The 25010-nt window shown below is 53.5% G+C and overlaps 1 protein-coding gene across 4 annotated transcripts; it reads right to left on the bottom strand.

Annotated features, from left to right (window-relative positions):
* Window positions 1-1072: 1072 nt before the first annotated feature.
* Window positions 1073-25009, bottom strand: MVP (major vault protein). Of its 4 annotated transcripts, none has more exons than XM_086692418.1 (15): window positions 24612-25009; window positions 18445-18577; window positions 18066-18261; window positions 10393-10516; window positions 10161-10292; window positions 9832-9926; window positions 9296-9532; window positions 6851-7132; window positions 5780-6024; window positions 5436-5633; window positions 4176-4562; window positions 3000-3116; window positions 2718-2844; window positions 2028-2216; window positions 1073-1335 (listed from the first exon to the last, which is right to left on the bottom strand). In XM_086692418.1, exons 2-15 carry the CDS (start codon window positions 18567-18569, stop codon window positions 1117-1119), a joined length of 2673 nt encoding a protein of 890 aa, XP_086548544.1. In that variant the 5' UTR covers window positions 18570-18577; window positions 24612-25009; the 3' UTR covers window positions 1073-1116. The 4 variants fall into 4 exon arrangements, with proteins under 4 accessions (XP_086548544.1, XP_086548543.1, XP_086548545.1 ...); XM_086692417.1 differs by having other exon boundaries at window positions 24580-25008; XM_086692419.1 differs by lacking the exon at window positions 24612-25009 and adding an exon at window positions 24169-24573.
* Between the last annotated feature and the right edge of the window lies 1 nt (window position 25010).

The following is a 25010-nucleotide window of genomic DNA, read 5'->3' as shown; positions in this document are numbered from 1 at the left end:
TCGCGGACAGAGGAGATCAGAGAAGTTGCCTTCCTCAGTTATACCGAAAGTAAACCCAAGCTTCTCTCTCCCCAGGATCTTTTTACTTAGTTATCAACCTAGTACCTACGGCTCTACCTGGGCAAAGGGCTGGTGCAGCCTCCTCTGTGCAGCCAAATTCAATCATGCCTGATCTTTCCTTCAGAAAGGGCTCTGCACTGGTTGCAAATTTGATCATGCCTGGATCCTTCCCCCAGAAAGAGCTCTGCACTGGTTGCAGGGGAGGGTGGAAAGAGGGAACTCCTCCCTCGATGCTTGGGAAGAGCCCATATCAGAAGCCCAGAAAGGCACTCCAGTTCCTGTGGCCCCTGGGCAGGATCCTGGCATCCCATCTGAGAGGGACAAGTGCACAGGCCTGCCGGCTATGCGGTGGGACCAGCAGGTGGTGCCAGAGAGAGAGAGAGTTTCCCAAGTGCTGGGAGGCGGGGGAGGGGATGCAGGGGTGGATGCACCTGCGGCCTGAGGGCTAGATTCCAAAACCCGCCCAGCCTGCAGTTTCCTGGAGGAATTAGCAGTGAGGAGAGACGTTGCTAGTGCAGGAGCCATCCCAGGGAGGCTGCCTAGGCGGGGCCCCATTCTCTCCCCTGTGGTATCAGCTCCCCCACCTGGGGTCTAAGGGAGCTGACCACCAAAGACAGTCCGACTAGTTGACTAGCCATGGCGCCTGGGTGGCTCAGTCGGTGAAGCGTCCGACTTCAGCTCAGATCATATCTCCCGGTTCACGGGTTCGAGCCCCACGTCGGGCTCTGTGCTGACAGCTCAAAGCCTGGAGCCCACTTGGTTTCTGTGTCTCCCTCTCTCTCTGCCCCTCCCCTGCTCGCGCTCTGTCTCTCTCGCTCTCAAAGACAAACAAACATCAAAAAAAAAAAAAAAGTGCGACTAGTAAGACTTTGGGGTCACATTCCCATCAATGTGATTGTTCCCTGCCTCAGTTTCCTCTCCACCTCACAGGCGAGGATAGTCTCTAGTAGCTACCTTGAGATTTCAGGGGTATCCACAATGCTCCCTTGTGACAGAGACTTGAGGCCCAAGGTTAGAATGCCCAGAAATGTTTAATTTGTCGGTTGCAGCACGGTGCTAAGGGACAACATGGTTGTCTCCAAGAGACTGAGGGGCAGGAGGGGACCGGAGAAGCAAGCCCTCTTGGGGGCTGGGCATGCCGGCTGCCTTTTTGGTTGGGGGCTGGGCCTCCGACCCCAGCCCCAGGAGACCCAAGGCTGTGTTGAAGAGGTTGATGGGGGTGGAACCATCGGTGATGAGCGTTGATTTCAGGCCCAGGCTCTGGAGCAGTTTCACCTTGAGGAGCAAGAGGGAAGAGTCAGGCCCCTGTTCCTTTTCTTGTCTCCTTGGCCACCACCCACACTTATGGGACTCTGCAGCTGTCACCCGAGCCATCCTCCTAGGATTAGTCGGGGACAATAAGCGAGGTGCATCAGGGGAGACTGAAGGTTTCACCGGGGCTTAGAAGGCCTGAAAGACCCGGCCCCACTGTAGCTGCTTCCAGAAGCTCACCGTTCCACCCTCCGTCGCGGCCATTCAGTCCTTTCTGTTCCTTAAACGCACTGAGTCCTGTTGTCCTTGTGTCTTTGCACATGGAGCCTCTCCCAGGAAGCTCCCGTCAACTCTACATCGGCCTCAAGTATCCCCTCCTCCGAGGGACTCTCCCTAAACCAGCCAGCATCCCTGGCTCGACTTCCTTCAAAGCACTTGCCACGGACTGGGGTTCCACTTGATGACCATCCGCCCCAGGGGCTGCAGCTCCCTGCCGAAGCTAGCACAGTGCCTGACAGAGGCCACCATGCACAAGTGCTACAGGCCGGGACACAGGGACAGTTCCACCTCCTCTCCCCTCCGCCCCCAGCATCATCTTTCCAGATACGTCTGCCCCAGCTCTGCCTTCTTGGTTTCAAATATGGTCCCAACACACATACACACACACACACACACACACACGCACACACACACACCAGCCCCCTCCCCACTCTGACCTGCATCTCTGGCCCAGCCACAGCAAGGTCCCTGATGGTGCTGGGGCCCAGGGCCTCTGTCATCTGCTTGAACTTCTTCACCTCCACCTCCGCCAGCTGCTGGGCCTTGCTCACCTCCAGCTCCAGCTGGGCCCGGGCATAGACCAATTCTAGTTCTCGCACTTTCCGTACCCGTTGGAGCTCAGCCTCCTGGAAGGGGGTGGGGGGAGAGAACGCAGGATTGTGTGGCCCCTGGGAACTGTCCCAGCAAGCCAGAGGGAACAGAGGCCAAAGGGATGGAACTGTAAACGGATAGTCAATTCGGGGTGACTCCTGGCCAGGCTGCCTTGTAGCTGGGAGTCCTCAATCCAAGCCTTGGTTCTGCCGTCTGTAAAATGGAGACAGTACCTGCCGCCTGAATGGGACTTCAGGCATTAAATAAGACCGTGTGTGTAAGACACGTGCAGCACTTTGCACAAAGCTGGCCAACGTGTGAGTGCACGTTACACAGAAGACAGAGGTCATCATGCCAGGAGGGGAAAGGTGGTTAAGCGAATAGACACAGGGCAAAGGACTTTATAAACCACGGAGTATTTAAATAGGGCTTTGCATCGGGACACCTGGTCTCCCACTCCTCTCCAGGGCTGCAGTGATGGGGCCTCTTCCAGACCCCCGGGGCCGCACCCTTCCACAGGCATCGCCCCCACTCACCGTCTCAATGGCCAAGGCCTCGGCTTTCAACTTGGCCTGTAGCACGGAGCCTTCTCCCTCGATGCGCAGGGCCTCAGCGCGGGACTCGGCCTCCGCCTTGGCGGTCCCCGTGCTCTCCACGGCAGTGCTGGAGGGGCGGCGGGGGTCAGGGGACGCCAGGAGGAAGCCCAGCCCTGCCCTCCTCCACCCTCACTTCTGCGCAGCAGAAGTCACACTCGTCTCAGTCCCTCCACCAGCTGCTTTCCAAGACTGGGCCCTCTTTTCCTCTGGTTCTCAACCCACCTCAGAGCCTCCAGCTCCAAGAGTTCGCGGCGAGCCTTTTCAGCTTCGGATTGGTCCAAGATCTTCTGCCTCTCAAGCCGGCCGCGGGCTTCTTGCTCAAGTCTCTGAGCCTCGTGCCTGGACGGGAGAGGGGACTGGGAAGATGCTGGCCATCTTCCAAGATGCGAGCCAGCTCTCCAAGGTCAGGGACCGCCAGTCTGCTGGGGGTGCCCGCGGGAAGCACTCAATGTGCCAACGGAAGAACGGCGGGCGCGCTAACAGCCTGGCACGATTGCAGGCGCAGGGGAAGGGACGGACTGGTGACCCAAGGCCCCCGCTTCCACACAGCCCACCCTCCAGTGGGGAGAAACAAAGGGACGTGGTTGATTTCGGACAATGACAAGTTCCCTGAAAGTGGGTGATGGGACACCAAGCAGAGCGGGTGCTGCTTCAGTTGGGGCAGAAAGAACTGGGCTCTGTGAGGAGGCGAGCTTCGGGCTGAGGCCCGAGGAGGAGGCCGGCTGAAGCACTCTAGGCGAAGAGCATTCTGGCCGGAGGGAACAGCCAGCGCAGAGGGCCCGAAGCGGGGAGCCCGGCTGTGCATCTGAGGGGCAGAAAGGAGCTGCTGGGATTGGAGCACGTGAGCCTGGGAGAGGCTGGAAGGTGAGGTGGGGGAGGTAGGCCTGGATCCCCGGTGCCTGGAAGGACCACGGAACAAGTTTGCGTTCTAGCACAAGCAAGGTGAGAAGCCACAGGAGGGGGATGGCACCTAGTCGTACTTTTTTTTTTTACTTTTTTTTTTTGAGAGAGAGAGAGAGAGAGAGAGAGAGAGAAAGAGAGAGAGAAGTCAGGAAGGGGCAGAGAGAGGAGACATGGAATCCCAAGCAGGCTCCAGGCTCTGAGCTGTCAGCACAGAGCCCGACGCAGGGCTCGAACTCACAGACCGCGAGATCATGCCCTGAGCCGAAGTCAGACGCTTAACCAGCTGAGCCACCCGGGCGCCCTGTCCTAGTCGTATTCTTAAGTGGGCCATGCCATCTGCTAAGGGTGAACGCAGGCCGACCGTAGGCGGGGGCGGGGGAAGGGCACCTTGTTACCCAGGTCGTGGCAGTGGGCCGAGGTGAGGACTCTGGAGAGGTCTGGCCCGCAGTGGGCACTGTGGGCAGTGGGGAAGCCCTGCCCCCAGGCCTCACTCACTTGGCAGCTGCCTCCTGGGAGTTGGTGGTAATCTCAATGGCCAGTTGGACGCTGCGCTGTAAGGCGTCCCGGGTCCTCTGGTCCACGGGCTCCACCGACTGCACATCCACACTGCTGACCACCAACCCGTTTTGGGGGAAGACGGCCCGGTCCCGGGGCTGGAGCAGAGCCCTGCCGTCGAGCCCCTTGGTTTCTGGGGTCTCAAAGCCAAAGACAGCAGTGCGAATAATGCGGGCAGAATTCTTATGGAAGTCATCGAAGGTGACGGAGGCCACGGCCCCCCGCACCCGGGACGCGATGGCCTTGCAGGCGTCACCCACGAAGTCAGGCACTGAGAAGAGCTTGGCTGTCTCCTGTGGGTCCTTCCGGTCCCTCAGCTCAAAGTGCCTGTGAACAGAGAGGCCCAGAACAGGGAAGCCATCTTCCTCCAGGAAACGGCAACTCTCATCTTTGAAAAGGACTCTGACCCCCACCCCCCGTCACTGCCAGGGTCTCCCACGACAGAGAACGAGAATTGCTACCCACCATGGGTCCAGGTGAGATGCCATCTTATTCTCCTAGCCACCCTAGGAGGTGGGGATGAGCACTATCCCCTTTTACAGATGAGGAAAGAGAGGCCCAGAGAGGTTAAGTGACAGGCCCAAAGTCACATCATATGTGGCAAGCCAGAAAGGTGAACTCAGGCAGCGTGGCTCCAGGGTCTATGCTCTTAGTGACCATGCTGCAGTGCCCAACCCCCCCACCCCCCCCACCCCTGCCCCAGAGAGGTCAGCGCCCCCATCTGCCCCTGTCACAGTCCTGGCCACTCCGCCCAGAGGTGGGTGTGGTGGGGCACAGCCGCCCGTATGGGACTCCCCTCCCCCGACTCCGGTCGCTGCCATTTGAGCTCTAACTACGTACAGGGCACTGTTCCAATTCTCACCGCATCCCTTCGACCGCCCCGTGAGGCTGACGGTTGTCACTCTCATTTTACAGATTGGGAGATGGAGGAAACCACCGAGTCACTGGCCTAGGTCCACAGCTAGCAAACGGCAGGGCCGGGACCCAGGCAGCGAGCCCCAGAGCCTGTGCTTGGGGACATCTGCCCACTCACACTGGGTGTGTCCAACCGACATTTTCATGACCTTGCAGTTATGTGGTTGGCTGAACGTGAGCCCAGCGCTGTGGGACCCAGGGCTCTTCCTCCTGGCTCCCCCACCCCGGGCCGCGCCAGCACCCCTGCAGAGCCAGCACCCCTGCCGAGCCCTCCCCACCCCTCACCAGTTGTAGGCGAGCTGCAGCTGCAGCCTGGCATGGTCTGCTGTTTCGATGGTGATGACGTCTGTGAAGAAGTCAGGCCCGAGCAGCAGGCAGAGAGCGCGGCGGGCGTGGGGACGCTTGGGCCTCCCGGCTGAGAGGGACAACACGGTGAACTGCTCCTCGGGACCCAGCGACACCAGCTCGGGCCCAAAGACCACACTGCAGAGGGAGCCGGGAGTCAGACACACGGAGAACCCCTCCCGCCTCGTCCCCCTCGCCCCCCCCCCCGCCCCGTGGCCCTTCCCGCCTCCTCCCTCCCCCCCAGTAGCCTCCCCAACTGCCCCCCACCCAGGATGGCCCCTCACCGAGCTCTCTTCTCTCTGTAGTCATACACCTGCACAGCAGCGTTGTGAGGGACCCGGTAGCTGACCACGCGGGTCTTGTTCCGGAGAGGGGAGGGCTGGGGGGTCTTGGGCATCTCCTTCACACCCCTGTCTGCCAGCGGGTCCTGCCCCTTGTTCAGCAGATCCTCCACTCCAGGAGGTAGCTCTTTCTCCCACAGGACTTCGTCCTGGGTCAGCATGTAGGTGCTTCCAATCACAGCTCGTACCTTGAGAGAGAACGGGGAGGGACGTCACCCGGGAAGGGAAGGGGGAAGGACCCAGCCAGCAGCCCGGTGGGGGGGGTAGGGTAGCGTGGCGCTGTGGCCAAACATGGTCTCTGGAACGAGGCTGTATTCAGATGCACCGGCTGCTAGCTCGGTCGTCTTGGGCGCACCCCCGCTTTGGTTCCTCATCCGCACAGGGTTGAGGAATGAATGACATCTCAGATGTCTAGTGCTGAGAACTTGGCACGTGGTAAGGGCTTCAGAGGATTTCTTCTGGAACTTTCCTTCTGGGGGCAGCTTGGAGGGCATCGGAGGGACAGATGCCATCAATCCTAGGACCTAGGTAACATTCGCTAACACTTCCTAGGATTCTGAGCTCTACTTTTAGGTTGGTGTCTTAGAGAAAGAGGTTGGAGATGTGGTCCTAGGTCAGACCAAGGTCAAGGCTTCAGATTAGGGAGGGGGGGGGCGGTTGGCAAAGAGGAAAAATTCCACCTGGATAAGGGGATGGGGGAGGAATTTGGTTCTTGTTGTTCCCAGGCCACTCCCCAGTTAGATCTTTATGCTGGGGCCAGTTCTGCAGTGGAGACAGAGTCCCCGTCCTTAAACCTGGCTCATCTTCTCCCTGGGGAGCTTCTCAAGTTTGCACTTCGCTATTTACGACAAAGGAAAGGCAGATACTCCACAGAATGCCGGCCTGCTCGGATGCCACCACCAAGGCTGTCGAAGTCTCCTCCCCCATCTCCACCACGCACCTGTCCCCGTCAGCCCCGAGCAGGCCACCACCGTGGCCGCACGACAGTAAGGGTGCCCATCCCTCAGCTGTTACCCTTCCAGTCTTGACATCCTGCACGTAGATGCCCTCATTCTCGTCCAGAGGGATGGCCTGACGTTCTTCCACCACCTCTACCTTGGCAGAGGGCACGTACTCCAGGGGCCCGCGGATGAGCCAGTTGTCCCCAGCCTGGTGGGAGACCTTCTCCTCCTCTTCTCCCTCCTCCAGGGGTTGCAGGGCCCTCAGCAGCAGCCCCTGCTGCTCTGACAGCACATATATATCCTGGATGCCTCGCTCCAGCCTCTCTCCAGGCTGGAGGAAAAAAGACTTCTCGCCCTAGCGGAAAGACATGGGGTTAGAAGCGGTTGCCACCCAGAGTCGTGACTGCCTCTGATAGCGCCTCTTTTGGTTCCTGTGGCCACAGGCTTGTGATGAGGACAGGAGCCCCAAAAGACTCTCCTGACGTTCCCACTGTAATACAGCAAAGCATTATCGGGACCATGAGGCTCTCGACAAATGCCCACAGATCTCGTCCGGTCAAACCGCCCTTGATAAATCCTGTAAATCGTCAGGACCTGGACCCTCACAAGCTCAACCGTTAAGAATAAACCTCTTGGAGGGCCCGGGTGGCTCAGTCGCTAAAGCGTCCAACGCCCTTTTTTTTTTTTAATTCATTTTTGGGAGAGACAGAGCATGAGAGGGGGAGGGGCAGAGAGAGAGGGAGACACAGAATCCGAAGCAGGCTCCAGGCTCCGAGCTGTCAGCACAGAGCCCGACGCGGGGCTCGAACTCACAAACTGTGAGATCATGACCTGAGCTACAATCAGATGCCCAACTGACTGAGCCACCCAAGTACCCCATAAGTGTCCAACTCTTGATTTCAGGGCAGGTCGTGATCTCATGGTTTGGGAGTTTTGAGCCCCGCATCTGGCTCTGTGCTGACAGTGTGGAGCCTGCTTGGGATTCTCTCTCTCTCCCTCCCTCCTCACCACCCCCGTCCCTCCCATGCACTCTCTCTCTCTCTCTCTTTTTCAAAACTAAACATTAAAAAAAAAAAAAGCTTAAAAAAAATAAGAATGACCCTCTTGTTGCTCATTTCTCCCATGCGTTGTTTTCTTGGGATGGTGTCGTCTGGACATTGGCAAACTCAGTTTCTGGGCCAAATCTGGCCACTATTTTTTTTTTTTTTAACAACCTATTTGAGATATAATCTATATACCATACAATTTTTCCGGTTAAAGTCTACAATTCAGTTGTTTTGGCATATCCACAGAGTTGTCCGGTCATCTCTAGGATCTAATCCCAGGGTTTTCATCACCCTGAAAAACTCATTAGCGGTTCCTCTCTGTCCATCCCTGCCCCCTCTAACCACTAATCTATTTTCTATCACTACGGATTTACCCATTTGGGACATTTTGTATAAACGGAACCACACAGGGGTGCGTGGCTGCCGCAGTCAGTTGAGTATCCAGCTCTTGATTTCAGCTCAGGTCGTGATCTCAAGGTCATGGGATCAAGCCCCACATCGGGCTCCGCACTAAGCGTGGAGGCTGCTTGGGATCCTCTCTCTCTGCCCCTCCCCCCCCAAAAAACTACATTTTAAAAAGTAAAATAAATGGAATTAAACAATTCCAAGTACTAGCTGAAATACTAACGTAGTTTTTTTTAATGTTTATTTGTTTTTGAGAGAGAGAGAGAGACAGAACGTGAGTGAGGGAGGGGCAGAGAGAGGGAGACACAGAATCCGAAGCAGGCTCCAGGGTCTGAGCTGTCAGCACAGAGCCCAATGTGGGGCTCAAACTCACGAGCTGTGAGATCACGACCTGAGCTGAAGTCGGACGCTCAGCCGACTGAGCCACCCAGGCGCCCTGAATGCTGATCATTAGCACACGAGCATCCGTACATGCTTATTTCCTTTTATAGCTGAAGGATATTCCATTGTGTGGATATGCCTCAATTTGTGATCTGTTCATCCACTGCTAGACATTTGGGCTATTTCGGGAAGTAAAATGTTACAGGAACACAGAGGCTCGTTCATTTACAAGCTGTCTATGCTTTTGCTCCACCAGTACAGTGGAATGTGCTCCCAAAGCCCAAAGTATCTACGATCTGGCCCTTTACAGAAAAGTGTGTCGATCCCTGATAGTGCCATGTATAGTTAAGAGAGGGGTGAGGTGGGGTGGGGAGAAGCGTAAACCAAGAGGTTTGTTTTATGCCAGATGACAAGGTTTCCAGAACAGCAGGCGCGGATGGGACCCGGGAGGTGCTCCCAGAAGAAACTGTGTGGAAACTGAGGTTGGGGGCCACCAGGGAGATCAGGGGGACTCTGTCTCAAAAGACAGAACTAGACGTGCAAGGACACAGAGGGAGCCAGAACAAGCTTGGTGCTTCTAGAACATGTACCTGGGGTGGGAGGAGGGAAGGAAGAGGTCCGAGGGCCTCCAGTCAAGGGCATTCACCCTCCCAGAGCAGAGCTCCAGGTGAAATGGAGGCACTCACCTTGACCACACGCTTCTGCCCCAGCTGGTTCTTGCCATCCGGTCCCACTGGGTCGAGAATCACACAGTAGTTGTGGGGGCCCAACGTGGTGATGGGCACGACCCCCAGCACCTCCTCGTAGACGTCTGGCACATGGGCCTCCGTGTCCTGCACGGTCACCAGCCACTCCTCCCCCGTGCGACGGGTCACTCCTCTCAAGTCTCGGAAGTTCTGCCGAGCCCGGAGGTGCAGGGCCGTCTGTAGGACAAGAGGTCAGGGCGTTTGGGGAAACCGATCTCCAAGTTCCTCAGGGGACCTGGGAGCCCCACTGGCCACTAAGTGCTCCCAGGCCTGACCGCCAGTCTCCACCAACCCAGGAGGGCATTTTAACCTTCTCAGAGGACTCAGGATACCCCTCAGGTATCTGACCTCTGCATTTTTCTCTTAGTGGCCTTAGAAATATTGCTTCTCTTTCACGTTCATGTCCTCTGCCACTATTCTCTGCCACTCAGAGTGATCCCTACCCCAGGGTCCCTTAACCCCCCCAGAGCACAGACCTTTTCTGTGAGGATCACGGCGTCCACCAAATCCAGAACCTCCTCAAACACTCCCGGGAGATATGCCCCCACGGAACGCACCAGCCATTCTTCCCCTGGGTCGGGTGAAGGGTGGGGGTTGGGGGGAGGGAGAAGCCATGTCAACATGACAACAGGGTCAGGGGAGAGCCCGCACAGGGGGGGTTAGGGAAAGCAGCAGTGGGCAGCCCCCAAAAGCTTATAAGAGAGATCCCAGGGAAGTACTTCCTCCCAGGCTGCTAGTGGCCATCCCAACCCTGCGGGCAGAGCACGGCCTGTCCGCCCCCATCAGCACCCCTTATCGACCCCACCTGTCACCCTCTCTTTGCCGTCCCGGTCCCAGCACTCCTTGCGGGCCCTCAGCCGCAGGGCCTGGTTCTGCCTGATGACCGTGGCCTGGATAATCTCCAGGACCTCCACCTCCTTCTGGGGGATATATGTGCCTGGGGAGGGGAGAAGAGGCTGGAGGTGAGCAGGTATCAGAGCTATAGTGGAAAGGCCAGGAGCCTCTGACCCGGACTCCGGCCAACGGAAGGAACTTACCAGGTCCTTCAAATAGCCACTCATCTCCTGCCACCACCTTCTCTCCATTCTTATCCTCAAAATCCAGCAACGCCTTAAGATGGAGGGCAGTGTTGGGCATAACCACCTGCAGTGGAGTGATGTCCTGACAAGGGAAGAAGGGAGGTCATGGGACATCCAGTAAGTACTGTGACTCCAGGAGTCACGCCCAATACCTTGGAGGTCAGAGTCCGCAGCACCCATCTTTATAGGTCCCCCCAAAAGCCGCCAAGTGGAATGTACAAGGTAGGGGTAGTCCCAAAGCCATCTGACCTGAAGAACTAAAACAGCTGACCGAGCAAGAGGAAGCCACTACCAATGAGCCAAGAACACACGATCCTCTGTAGGAAGTGCTTAGAAGCGGTTCTGAATTAGAAACCTAGGCTGGGAAACTGGGACACACCTCAAGGCCTAGTATGCCCCGGGGAAGTGCAGAAAGTAAGGAAGTGGGAAGCCTGGACGGCTGTAACAGGCATGCTTTGGCACGTGGCTTTGTCATCAGGGTCGCTTCATGGTCACAAGATGGCCACCGTGCTCCAGCCATCACGTCTCTTTTCATCAGGAAGGGGGACCTGGCAACAAGCATCCAAACCTTTTAGAAGTTTGTAGAAAGGTTTCTAAGAGTAGAACTTCACTTGGTCTTTGATCTGAGGGAGGCAGGAAAGGAGAGAAAGAGGCTGAGAGAGGCTGGAAGAGATATGCCCAAGGTCACACAACTAGTGATGAACGGGATCCGGACTTGAACCTCAGTCTTTAGTGAAGCTTAGCTGCCTGCCGCTCCTTTCTCTGACCAGAGTGACCCAGCGCGGAAAGGTCGAGCAGCTCTACTCTCTCCCCACTGACCACACACTGGGTTGGAGGCAGGCGAGCCCTTCCTTGTGCATCTTCAATGGGCACAGCACCTGGCTGATTGTGGTAGGGGCAGGCCACACACACACACACACACACACACACACACACACACCCATCTTCCTGGATTGGAAGTGTCCAGCAGGTGATAAGACAGATACAGACCCCTGTCTCCAAGCACACCGTGGACAGTGTCAAGGGACAGAGGTTGCAGAAACCTAGGGCACATCAGAAAAAGCCCTCTGGGAGTGGCATTTGAGCAGGGGCTCAAAGGAAGAGCTGGCTTTTGATATAAAGGTGCAGGAAGAGGAGAAAGTGAGATTTCTGGAAGGAGCGTGGGGTTTTTCACCTCCCACATCTACTCTATCATCATTTTCTCCCTGTTCCGCTGAAAGCTGCATCTGCCTTTATCGCTGCCATTCCCCTCACCTAAGTCACCATCTCTTGCCTGGATGATGGAAAGATCTTCCTAATCTGTCTCCTGGAGGCCACCCTGGTCTCCTTCCTGTCTGTCCCCCACGCCACTGCAGGCTTCCAGCTCAGGTGACTAGGTACCCAGTAGTATCGCCACATAAGATTGGGAATGCGGGAGAAGAGCAGATTTGGGGGGAAGGGAAAGTGTCGGGTTTGGATGTCCAGTAGGAAGTGGCAGTGGGACATCCAGGAGAGAGCCTCCCACAGGCAGCTAGGGGCTCACAGGTCGGCAGCTCCCAGCGACGGTACAGGGGTGGATGTCTAACATAGACGAAGTGGGCAAGGCCACGAGAGCATGAGAGGGCTCACAGGAGGTTCAGTACAGAATCTGAAGGCAGAGGGCAGGAGAGGAGAGGGAGACATCGAAGAAGATGGAAAGAGATATCCACAGAGTAAAACAGGAAGATAAGTTTTAGCGGGGGGCCGGGTGGAGGGGAAAAAAAGACAAGGTTTTTTTTTTTTTTTTTTTAAGTGTTTGAGAGAGAGAGAGAGAGCGAGCAGGGGAGGGGCAGAGAGAGATGGAGACAGAGAATCTCAAGCAGGATCCACGCCCTTAGCGCAGAGCCCAATGCGGGGCTTGAACTAATGAACCATGAGATCGTGAGCTGAGCCAAAATAAAAAATCAGACACTCAACCAAGGGAGCCACTCCAAAAAGACAAGTTTTAATAACAGGGCAGGTCAACAATGGTTGTGGCTAAGAAGACCCGTGAGACACAGAATGTCCACCCAGGTTAGGAATTAGGAGTTGGGAGGCCTTGGAGCTTTGTGAAAGCGAGTTCAGTGGAGGTGGGGGGTGGGGGCAGGGGCCAGATGTAGGGGCTTGTGAGGAAATGGGGCAGAGGACATCAAGCAGTTATCAAAGGGTAAGTATGAAAGGAAAGCAGCAGCAGTAAATAGCTAGAAATTGGATTTATATATAGGGCCCTCATAAAAGTTCCTACTTTTAAATTTAAATTTCAGGGGCGCCTGGGTGGCTGAGTCGGTTGAGCTTCCGACTTCAGCTCAGGTCATGATCCCGCGGTTTGTGCGTTCGAGCCCTGCGTCGGGCTCTGCGCTGACAGCTCAGAGCCTGGAGCCTGCTTCGGGTTCTGTGTCTCCTTCTCTCTCTGCCCCTCCCCCACTTGTGGTCTCTCAAAAATAAATAAATGTAAAAAAATTTCACGTGCGTATCCTGGGACCCAGCAATTCTTAATAGTTTCTACTCTTAAAGAACAGGAAACACTATATGTGCCTGGTTGGCTTAAGTTGGTAGAACATGGAACTCGATCTCAGGGTTGTAAGTTCAAGCCCCAGGTTGGGTGCAGAGATTACTTAAAATCTTTCTTTTTTTTTTGTTTTTTTTTTTACATTTATTTATTTATTTTTGAGAGAAAGAGCACAAGTGGGGAGGGGCAGAGAGAGAAGGAGACAGAATTCAAAGCAGGCTCTGGGCTCTCGAACTCAGAAACTGTGAGATCATGACCTGAGACGAAGTTGGAGGCTTAACTGACTGAGCCACTCAGGCGCCCCTAAAAATAAAATCTTGAGAGGCCCTGATAGCCGGTTAAGCGTCTGACTTTGGCTCAGGTCATGATCTCACGGCTCCTGGGTTCGAGCCCCACATCGGGCTCTGTGCTGACAGCTCAGAGCCCAGGGCCTGCTTTAGATTCTGTGTCTCCCTCTCTTTCTCTGCTCCTCCCCCACTCACACTCTGTCTCTCAAGAATGAATAAACATTAAAAAAATTTTTAATTAAAAAAAATCTTGAAAAAATGTTTTTAAACACACACACACACACACACACACACACAAACAGCAAACAGGAACATGAACAAGGACACACAGATAAGGATACTCATCACAACACTTTTTCCTTATAAATCGGAAACACCATGAATGATACTCAACAGGAAAATGGCTCAGCTTTTAGCATCATCTGGAATTACATAGAACAAATGAGACTTCTATAACAATATGCAGAAGCTCATTCAAAATACACTGACAGGGGCGCCTGGGTGGCGCAGTCGGTTAAGCGTCCGACTTCAGCCAGGTCACAATCTCACGGTCCGTGAGTTCGAGCCCCGCGTCAGGCTCTGGGCTGATGGCTCGGAGCCTGGAGCCTGTTTCCGATTCTGTGTCTCCCTCTCTCTCTGCCCCTCCCCCGTTCATGCTCTGTCTCTCTCTGTCCCCAAAAAAATAAATAAACGTTGAAAAAAAATTAAAAAAAAAAATACACTGGCAAGTGACAATGTGATAGCTTTATGCAAATAGGTTATAGTTGATATGATTTTTTTTTTTACACATACTTATGTTAATGCATAAACATATCTGGAAGCACAGACCCTGAATGGATGACAGTAGAGGGCTCTGGCGAATGGCGAATAGAGATTGGGGGCAGAAGTCACGAAGGACCTTACAACCTTCTGGATGTATTCTTTAGAATGAAAGCTTCTGCAAGTAAGCCTTTAAGGGCAGAGAAGGATGGAAGAGACAGAGCATATTTATTGGCCAAGAGAAAGGCAGCAGTAGTGGGGAAATTAAAGACAGAGAGGAAAGAGAAGCTCTGAACATTACAGGTTAAGTGTTGGACTTCGGCTCAGGTCATGACCTCATTCATGTTCAGGACTTCGAGCCCCCCATCGGGTTCCACGCTGATGACGCGGCACCTGCTTGGGATTCTCTCTCTCCCTCTCTCAAAATAAATAAATAAAAAAGATAGAAGTATATAAACTTACCCAAGGAGGTGAAAGACCTGTACCCTGAAACTACAAGGCATTGATGAAAGAAATTAAAGGAGACACAAATGGAAAGACATTATACACTCATGGATTAGAAGAATATTGTTAAAACGTCCATACTGCCCAAAGCAATCTACAGATTTCATGAAATCCCTATCAAAATACCAACAGCATTTTTCAGAGAACTAGAACAATCCCAAAACCTGTATGGAACCACAAAAGACCCAGAATAACCAAAGCCATCTTGAAAAAGAAAAACAAAGCTGGAGGTAGCACTATTCCAGATTTCAAGTTCTATTACAAAGCTGTAGTGATCATGACAATATGGTCCTGGGGCAAAAATAAACATAGATCAATGGAACAGAATAGAAAGCTACAATTATATGGTCAATTAATCTTTGGTAAAGGAGGCAAGAGAATGCAATGGGAAAAAGTCTTTTCAACAAATGGTGCTGGGAAAACTGGACAGTTACATGCAAAAAAAAAAAAAAAATGCAACAGTACCGCTTTCTTACACCATACCCAAAAATTAACTGAAAATGGATTAAGGACCTGAATGTGAGACCTGAAACCATAAAAATCCTAGAAAAGAGCACAGACAGTAATGTCTCTGACATTGACCATAGCAACATATTTCTAGGTATGGTCTCCTGAGCAAGAGAGAGAAAGCAAGAACAACCTATTGGGACTACATCAAAATAAAAAGCTTCTGCACAGCCAAGGAAATAACCGACAAAACTAAGACAACCTACAGAATGGGAGAAGACCTATCCATAAAGGGTTAGAGTATCCAAAATATATAAAGAACTTACACAACTCAACATCAAAAAATAATCTAAATTAAAACGGACAGAAGACATGAATAGACACTTCCCCAAAGACATCCAGTGGCCAAAAGATACATGAAAAGATGCTCAACAGGACTCATTATCAGGGAAATGCAAATCAAAACCACAAGAAGATATCCCCTCACACCTGTCAGAATGGCTCAAATCAAAAACACATGAAACAATAGGAGTTGGCGAGGGTGTGGAGAAAAAAAGGAATCCTTGCATACTGTTGGTGGGAATGCAAACTAGTGCAGCCACTGTGGAAAACAGTACAGAGGTTTCGCAAAAAATTCAAAATAGATCCACCCTACGATCCAGTCATCACCCTATGGGTTATTTACCCAAAGAATGTGAAAACACTAATTAGAAAGGATATATGCGCCCCTTTGTGTATTGCAGCGTTACTTACAATAGCCAAATTGTGGAAGCCCAAGCGTCCATCAACAGAAGAAAGGATAAAGAAGATGTGGTATATACACACAATGGAATATTACGCAGTCATAACAATAATGAAATCTCGCCATTTGCAACAACATGGATGGAGCTGGAGAGCATAATGGGAAGCGAAGTAAGTTAGAGAAAGACATACCGTATGATTTCACTCATATGTGGAATTTAAGAAACAAGTGAATAAAGGGAAAAATAGACAAACCAAGAAACAGACTCTTACTACAAAGGACAAACAAACTCTGTTACCAGAGGGGAGGTGGAGGGGGATGGGTGAACTAGGTGAAGGGGGTAAAGAGGACATTTATCCTGATGAGCACTGAGTAAGCATATGGCATTGTATGGCACACCCAAGCCTAATACTGGAGGTTAATTACACTGGGATTAAAATAAAATAAAATTAAAAAGAGACACAGAAGGATAAGTCAGGTTCCCAGGGCCACCTGATGGAGTCCCCAACAGGTAGAAAGGAGATGAGCACAGATATAAAATAAGGGAAGGGGATGCAGACCCAGATCCTGCCAGATGGCCTGGACTTCTAAGTATGTGGCGAAGTTAAGAGTGAGTGGGGCACCCAGGTGGCTCAGTCAGTTAAGCATCTTACTCTTGATTTCGGCTCAGGTCATGATCTCATGGTTCGTGGGTTTGAGCCGAGCCCTGAGTCGGGCTCAGGGCTGACATCGTGGAGCCTGCTTGGGATTCCCTCTCTCCCTCGCTCTCCGCCCCTCGCTCTCCACCCCTCCCCCACTCGTATGTGCTCTCTCTCAAAATAAATAAACTTTAAAGGGCTTCTTAAAGGGGCACCTCGGTGGCGCAATTGGTTGAGTGTCTAACTTCGGCTCAGGTCATGATCTCACAGTTCGTGAGTTCGAGCCCCGCGTCGGGCTCTGTGCAGACAGCTCGGAGCCTGGAGCCTGCTTCGGATTCTGTGTGTGTCTCTCTCTGCCCCTGCCCAGCTTGCACTCTGTCTTTCCCTCTCTCAGAAATAAACAAACATTAAAAAAAATAAAAAAATAAAATAAAATAAAATGCTACTAAAAAATAGGATAGAAAATAGGAAGGGAGTGGAAAATGATAAATATTTAGAGGCATGCAGAAAAAAAGTGGAGAGAAAGCTGGTTAGGAAGGAAGAGAACCACTGAACAAAGCTGGTCTGGAAATGAGCCACTTGACCCATCAGCTACTTGTAATACTGTCATCTTTGTGGATCTGTCCCCATGGCCAGGAAGCCCCTCCTGGGTATGAGGACAGGAAGGACAGGTCGGGGTCACAGCAATCCAGGACTGGCTTTGGCCACAGGTCCTGCACATAAGAGACTGTTAAGATGACAACCTCCAGTTGGTGTAGGAAAGAGACCAGGAAGAGAATCTGAGGGACAGAAGACAGAATGAAAAGCCCTGAGGGGTCATGACAACTGAGGAGGCTGGGGTTGAGTTTCCAAGGTGGGGGAGGTGGGAGAATAACCAGGTCCCGGAGTGGACTGGCACCAGGAGGGCTGCAGCAGAACAGAAGAGTTGAGGTCAAGAAGACCAAGTCATTGACAAGGTCATCACAAGGACATTAGTGAGGCTCCCATGAGTCAGAAGGGGAAGGGGAGGGAGGCCTGAGGCAGGCACCTTCTCAGTGGAGACCGAAAGGGAAGAGGTGTGGACAGAGAGGGTGGAAAAGGAACGGCTCCATGACATTGGGCTCCAAAGAGGGAGAGGCCCTGTCCTCCTGGCCTGGAGGATGTGGAGTTTGAGAGAATGAGCTGCTGTGGGCTGGGGAACCTAGGGAGCTTTCAACACTGCCCCCTCCCCCCCGGCCCCCCCAACCACTCCCCAACCAGAGAGGGACTGAGCTGATCCGAGGTAGGACCTGGGTATGGGGGATTTTCAGGCCAGGGCCTGAGGGCCACGTAAACGAGGGCCAGGCCACAAGCGCAGGCCTGTGATGCCTTCCTGAGGAACAGTCACCAGTCCCCGAGCCCAAACTCATCTCGTCCACAATTGCGGTCACTGCCCACCAGACTGCCCAACAGTCTGGCACCGTTTGAGTGGATGAAATGCTCACACTCGGCATAATTGTTTAGCACCAGAGTGGTCGGGAGCTTCTAGCAGGCTCCAGAGCCTGGAAGGTCAGGAGGGGAGATGGGCTGACAGCTCTCAAAGGAGGGGAGGGTCTGCTGTGGGCATGGGAAGGAAGGAAGCAGTAATTCTGTCCTTGGGGAGAACCTGCAAATGTTGCCCCCACCCCCTCCCACAGCCCCAGTTTGTTTTCCCTTCAGAAGGCAGCGCAGAGCCCTAGGACAAGGCGGCAGAACAGGCAGAATGATTATAGAGGAAGCAAGCCAGGTACCTTTTCCAGCACCTCCCCTGGGTACAGGGGGAAGGGGTCCTGGGCCAGCCGGATCTCTAGGTCAGCGTGGCGGAGCCGTACTTGCCCTGTGACGTCGAACAGCACCAAGCCCTGGGGATCCCGGGACACCGGGTTGGCCACTGTACAGTAGTGGCGTGGGGGGACAGTCACCATGCGCATGGGGGCAAACAGGACCCTGTAGGAGGGTGAGAAGCAGTGTGAGGACCTGGGGGACCATGTTCTCATTTCTGAAGGGGACAGTGAATGGGAGAGAAAGCGTCACCCAACCCAGGGTCAATCCTGCCTGGGAACAGGAAGGAGATGGACGGTCACGCCAGCCAGACTAACAGGCACCCCACGGCACAGTCCCAACACCAACCTCTCATTGTCCTGCCGGATGTAAGTCTTTGGCCCAACCTCCACACGGGACACGTTGCTGTTCTGGTCCAGCACGTGGATGTAGTGGTATGGGGGGATGCGGATGATGGACTCTTCGGTTGCCATGGTGACTCCTGAGCCCAGGGCAGCAGGGGGATAGACAGGTGGGGAGAAGATCCAACAAGATGAGCACAGGGAGCCGGCACGGGGCCAGCACGAGCCAGAGGACTGGCTGGAGATGGGGGAGTGGGCCTGTCCTCCTCCAGCTCGGATTATTTCACCCTTTTGAGCCCCACGCCGGCCGCTTCCTCTGTTCTCCCCACCCAGGGCACACAGCCCATCCAGACCCCATCCCTGCCGAGACCTGCTTGACACAATTAACCGCGGAAGCCCAGGTTGTTCTCTGCCTATTCCTTTCCCTCCCCAAGCTGCCTGCAGCACTGGAAGGGGCTTTAGATGAAGACTCTGGAGGTGCCGGAGGTGGCCTTCACCAGCAGAGCAGGAGCAGTGGCTGGGTGGCTCCCCGGCTCCTCCAGACACAGGCTTGTTTATTTCAGGGGATCCCGGGACCCAGCTGTATTGCAATGGTAGCCCACAGCCTAAGAATATTTACACTATCTTTGCACCCATGCCCCCCACACACATTTTAAGCAATCTGGGATGAACTGTTCAGACACGGGCCACCTCTCAAGGGAGGGATCCCTGGCGGAACTGGTGCTCCCATAGTCAGCTGGGTTGCAAACCCCAACCAAATTAGTCCTTTTCTCTCCAGTTCTCTCTGGTCTGTGGTCACTCTTAGTTTCCTGTGTTTGCAGGTAGGGGTGGGTGGGAAGGGAAAGGGAATGAACAAGTGCGTCTCTCACCCACCCCCATCCTACCTGCTTCTGAATCCTGGGTGGTTCAGGAAGGTCATGTCTCCTGCCTGAACCCCCATCCCTGCCTCCAGCAGGCCTTGGACTTTGGACGATACATCCCTTGGGGTCACACAGAGGGAACCAAGTTTATTAGACAACTCAAAGCCCTGCCCTCTGAGACTTTGGTCAGGCCATTTTGAAGCCACCAGCAGAAAAGGAGGGACACTTCATCTGCCCTACCATTCAACTAACTTCTAACCTGAGAAGCAGAAGCGAGGATGGAGTGGGTTAGCACAGGAGAAACAGGCTGAAGCCCCAAAATTGCAGAAGCCAGGGAAAGGCACAAGAATTCTACTTAACCTACACACTCTGTAAAATTTTTATTTATTTTTTTGCTTAGCAATTGTGAGTTTCCACAACCTCCCGATTCCTGCTTCTCTTGAAGAATTAGGAGCTACACCCTACATTTCCACCTGGCAAAACTGGCTAGAGTCAAGTCACATCTGCTGCCTATAGATGTGACACGCCCCACCCCCCACGCCCGCCTGCCCCCTCCCCGCCAATCGTGCGCTTACCACAATCCCCACGTGCTGTCCCTGTTGTCTTCTACCTAGGCTTCTGCACTCAACGTCACCTGCCTGGCTCCTGCTTAAGTCTCTAACTCAGCATCATCTAGTAGAACCTTCTGTAATGATGGACATATTCTAAATCTGGGCTCTTTGGCCTTGTCACAGGCGGCTACTGAATACTTGCAATGTGACCAGGGGAACTGAGGAACTAAACATTAAATTTCCATCGAGGTGGCCAAATAACAGTGTACCTCCAAGTAGCTGAGTCCCAGGTAGGGACTGTGGATCATTAGAGGCCACGCAACAAATCAGTGGGATGAGAATCCCCATGGAATGCTTGGTCCTGTCCTTCTCTGGTGGCAGCCATGGGACACTGGTTAGGGGCACAGATTCAGCCAGACTGCCCGGTCTTACGGTTCTGATTCCCTGCCTTGAACGGTTTCCTTAACATCTTACCTCATTTTGAAAGGTTACAGTTTTCACCTGTCTTCCTGGTACACTTTCTACATCAAAAGAATGTTCTGCTCTCTATCTTGCAACTTTGTATGGGATTTGACCTGGATACTTTTTTGTTGCTCTGGTTTATGTGAAGTTAATTCCCCGGGACTTGTAGGAGGGGCTTTTGTAACGTCAGGGCTCCCTCTTCTGTTGTTTTCAGGCAGTGTTTGAAAATACAGGGGCTGCCTTTCTGCTTTCCTTGATCTGTTCTCCTCCCCACTCTTATCTTGACATTCCCTTTCCTTCCTCCCTACTGCCCAGTCTCTCTCTGCTGTGCTTCCAAAGTGGCTTCCTGAGGAAGCCCCCGAAGAGCCCCCAGGAGCCGGAAGTACCTGCATCCCTCACTGGATGGGGTAACCTCAGACGAGACTGTTGCCCTCCCTATACCCGTTTCCCGGCCTGTAAACTGTGAACGGATAGGGCATCTACCCGAGTTATGAGGACTGAGGTAATCATAAAGTACTTGGAACGGAGCCCGACTCTTCAGAAGCACTATGTTACTTATTGCTGAGGCAGGAATAGCCTGAGGCCCAGCTCCCTTAATCAGTTAGGGGATGGGGCCTAGCACCAGAGACCCCCTAACCCACCCGGCCTTAACCCCCCTTGCTGAGTGGTCAGAAAGGTGGCAAGTCTTGTGTCGCCCCAGCTGTGGGGCTAGAATAGCAGCAAAGAAGGGGCATCTGAAGGCTAAGTGAAGCCTTTGCCAGGTTCTCTGCAGGGTAGAAGCCTGGCCAGGAAGCCAGATGGGGGAGAGGAAGGGCTAGGGCTATAAGTGGAGGTGTGGACAGGGCTCCGTGAGGCACCCCCTAGGGAAGATCTGAACTCTAGAAGGCGATGCAAGGGCTGGGAAGCAGGCCCCAGGAACAGCCCCCAATGACTCCTTTTTGGACAATCCCCCACTCCCTATGGCTGAGGCCTCTCCACCATCTGTCATCCCAGCTGGGCCCAGTCAGGGGGGCTGAGAGCCTCACCCAGCTCAGTGACTCAGCTGAGAATCATCCTTATAGCTGATCTGGCTGGGCTTCTGCCTTGTTCCAAAGCCAAGCCCTTGTTTCAGCACTGGGACCCTGTCTTATCCCCCCTGACTGCCCACTACCATACCCTAAAGCTGTGCCTTCCACCTAGACCACCTGCTGTTCACCCCAGAACAGACTTTGCTCTTATCCTCTTGCTATCTGTAAAAAGAAGCCTCCACGTATGACCTCTCCAGGGAGCCAGGGAAACCACTTGACTCAGGCAGCTCATTTGTGACAAGTCCCAGATTTACACTTTTGGGGTGTACCAGATGACATGGATAGTCAGAACATTGTCTTTCCAATAAAGCCCCTCAAAAAACAATGGTTAAGGTTGGCCTTTGGAAGGTCCTGCCTAGACCTTGGGGCTGGCCCCGGCACTCCAAATCCACTCATCCCCTCCCCTTCGGGGCCTGCTTCCAGGATCTGCCCCCTAGTCTGCTCTCTGCATACATGCCCAGCTTGGTCTGATCACACTTCCCCCAGATGTCATGAGCTTCCTGCAGGAATCCGTCAGCTGTTGCCCAAAGTCTCAGACACTGCACCACACCCACGAAGAAGGGGGGCGGGTAGTGGGTGGAAGGGCAGAGAACAAAACCTGTAGGCAGAAGCTGCTTCATCTGCTAGTTAAGACGCAGCTATAGACCAGTGTCTTGGCTCCAAAGGAAACTTACAAAAAGGAAACTTACACTACAGCAAAACTCAATGAGCCTCTCTGGTCACTACCTGTCAGAGATCTTCAGGGTCAACTGTGAGCGCCTGGCACAGTGATTCAAACAGATATCTGAGTGACCAGCTTTATGGTGTACTGGTCTGTAGTGAGCAACGTCGGCATCACCTGAAGCTTGTTAGTAAGGGGGCTTCTCAGGCCCCACTCAAGAGCTGCTGAATCAGCCGGCATTTTAACCAGATCCCTTGTGATTTGGGCACATATTAAAGTACCAGCAACTCTGGCCTCAAGCAGCCACTCTCAGTCCTGGCTGTACTTGAGAGTCACCTGGAGGTCTTCGAAAAGCACTGATCTCTGGGGATTCTGACCTCAGTGGCCTGAGGTGGGGTGCAGGCATGGCTAGATTTAAAATCTCTCCCACTGACCCTGATACACAGCAAAGATTGAGCTCTGTCAATCTGGGGCCACTTGCTAGCTCTGAGCCTTAGTCTCCTAGACCGAGAAATGGAAAGGAAGGACTATTTCCTGGGCCTAAAGAGATTAGTGACTACAGGATGGCTCTAGGGCACAGGAGCTCAGAGGGTGGCTGGGAGGAGGGAGAATAAAATGAGCTCAGATTACAGACTGCTCAAGGGCAGGGCATTTCGTTCAGCCTGGTCCATGGCAGGTCCAAGGAGCCCCCTAGCAGACCTGAAGCTGGAGGGGAAGTCGGTGACTCAGCCTGCCACCATCCTCCCTATCAAGCTCAGGTTTAGGGAAATGTACAGGACGCTCAACATACACAGGGGCTCATCGTTGCCGTTTCCCTGTGTAAACATTCTAGTCTTTGGAGAATGCAAGAGTCACATTACTCAGGGACTGCTCAGAGGCTGTTTATTTACCAGCTTCCCAGTTTAGGGAGATTATTTCCTACTATAGGGGGACTAGAGTGGAAATTCAAGAATTTGTCTCCCACCAGTCAGGTTTAAGAGCAGCTTTTTGGGAACTTTTCTTCCTAGGAAAGTGTTCTCTGAGCTCCAGCTCAACTACCTTGTGGGAGGAGGAGCAGCTTGGTGGCCTCACTGGGGACAGAACAGTTCTGCCAGCTCAGGATGCTCCTCGCCCTATCTTCACCCTACTTCCTGGATGCTGCCAATTAATGCCACTCAGTGAAGATGAAGGTTGTCCAGTTGAGAAGTGACCCAGGAACCAGGCTTCAGAACCCCTGATCTCGATCAATGTTTTCTAAACTTGCTCCATCACAGGAACCAGCTGAGAGTGTTGCTCCTGTTCATGCTGATTCCCAGGCCTCATCCAGCCCCACCGCACCAAAGTTTCCAGGAGACTCTAGAATGTGTGTCTTTGGCAAGAGTCCCCCAAATAACAGCTCCCGCTTATTAGGAACTTAAACTGTGCCAGGCATTGTGTTAAGGACCTTTAATTCATTCATTTAATCCTCACAAGAACCTAGATTAGTTAGCAACATCACTCAGGATCACGCAATGATCAAAGGACAGAGCCAGAACTCAGCCTGGGATCGCTGCTGCAGAGCTCCCAAACCAGGAAGCACAGAACAAGAACTTAGGACTCGGGTGGGGCAGATTATTCTCTGGGAGACAGGGTCAATGGCACTTCACAGCCGAGCAATTCCTGCAAGGGGAGGGGGGTTGGGGGGGGGAGGGATCTCCTCCATCCAACAAGGAGGCCAGAGTCACCTTGGAGCCCTCAGGCTGTCCCTGGGCCATCCACTCAGGGTGGCTGCTCCAGAGCTGCCTCACCCAGAAAGCTTCACCCGGGGTCAGGCTGGGTGCCCTGTTTGCCAAGGGCAGAAACAGGCAGAAGTTTCTAGGGAGCCCCCTGACTGCACCCCATGTTAACAGCCAGCTTTCCCCCCTCACAACCCAGGGGACCACCCAGGCGGGAAACAGACAACACAGGGGACATCTGCCTCAGTTACCATCCCCCACCCCCATACTTCACTCCTGAGAGCCAGCTCTAAGATCCCCATAATCACAGGCTGGCGGGTCCAAATGAGTTTCCTGTTTCTTGATTTCAGCCCCCACCCTTCCACCCCCCCCCCCAAAAGAGAAAATGAGAGAGCCTTGCTCAGCAACCCCCAAGCCTTCTAGAAGTCAAGCCTACCTTGAGATCGCTTTGCTAACCACCTCCCAAATGGCCTGCTAGGATCACGGTCAGCATAGCCTTAAGTGAGGCTGTGGGAAATCCTCAACATTTGGCATAGATGAAGGATCTCAGTGTGTGGGGGGCGGGAATCACATTCTAAAAGCTCAGAGAGGACAGGCCAGAGCCGAAGTCCTTAGGAGGAAGAGGCAGAGGCCTACAGCAGGGACCCAGGCACCCAGGAGAGAGTGCGAATGGACCCAACTTGCCTCTGCCCTAACTTCTGATATGGGAGCCTGAAGTCAAGAGGACTTCGATTTGGGGGGTGGAGGAGTGTTGGCAAGATAACAAGTCGATCTACGTTTACTTCAAAAGACAAAAAAAAAATCCAGCAAGGAAAGCAAAACCTCCCACGGCCAAGCCTCTACCCACCTTCTTCCTCCTCCGGTTCAGAGACGTCCTACCTGCCCCGGCAGAAGCAAGGCCTTAGAAGGCAGGACGGGGCTAGGCGAGCCTTAAGGGACACAAGGTCCCACCAACTGTTTGGGGGCTTTGGGACCTGTACGAAGTATACCCAGAAGGAGTGCTGCCTGCCCCAGACCCCTCAGAGGGGGAAACTCCCAGGCCCAGCCCTAGGGATCACTTCCCGGCAGGGCAGGCACTCAGGGGTGGGGCCTGGCCATTTAAAGGGCCCTCGCAGCTGGTTCTCTCTTCCTCCTCTGGGCGGCTTCTACTGCAGCTGAAGGCACTGCAGCCTCTTGGCTCTCTCGCTGAGGTCCCACCTCAGAGCCAGCTGGCAGTGCTGGAATGAGACCCGGAAGGGTCAGAGGGGCAGGTGCTGAGTTCACCTCTGCCCCACGTGA

This window comes from Puma concolor, chromosome E3, assembly GCF_028749965.1.
Source record: "Puma concolor isolate L17-30 chromosome E3, mPumCon1.1.hap2, whole genome shotgun sequence".
NCBI lineage: Eukaryota > Metazoa > Chordata > Mammalia > Carnivora > Felidae > Puma > Puma concolor.
This window is presented reverse-complemented; position numbering and strand designations above follow the sequence as displayed.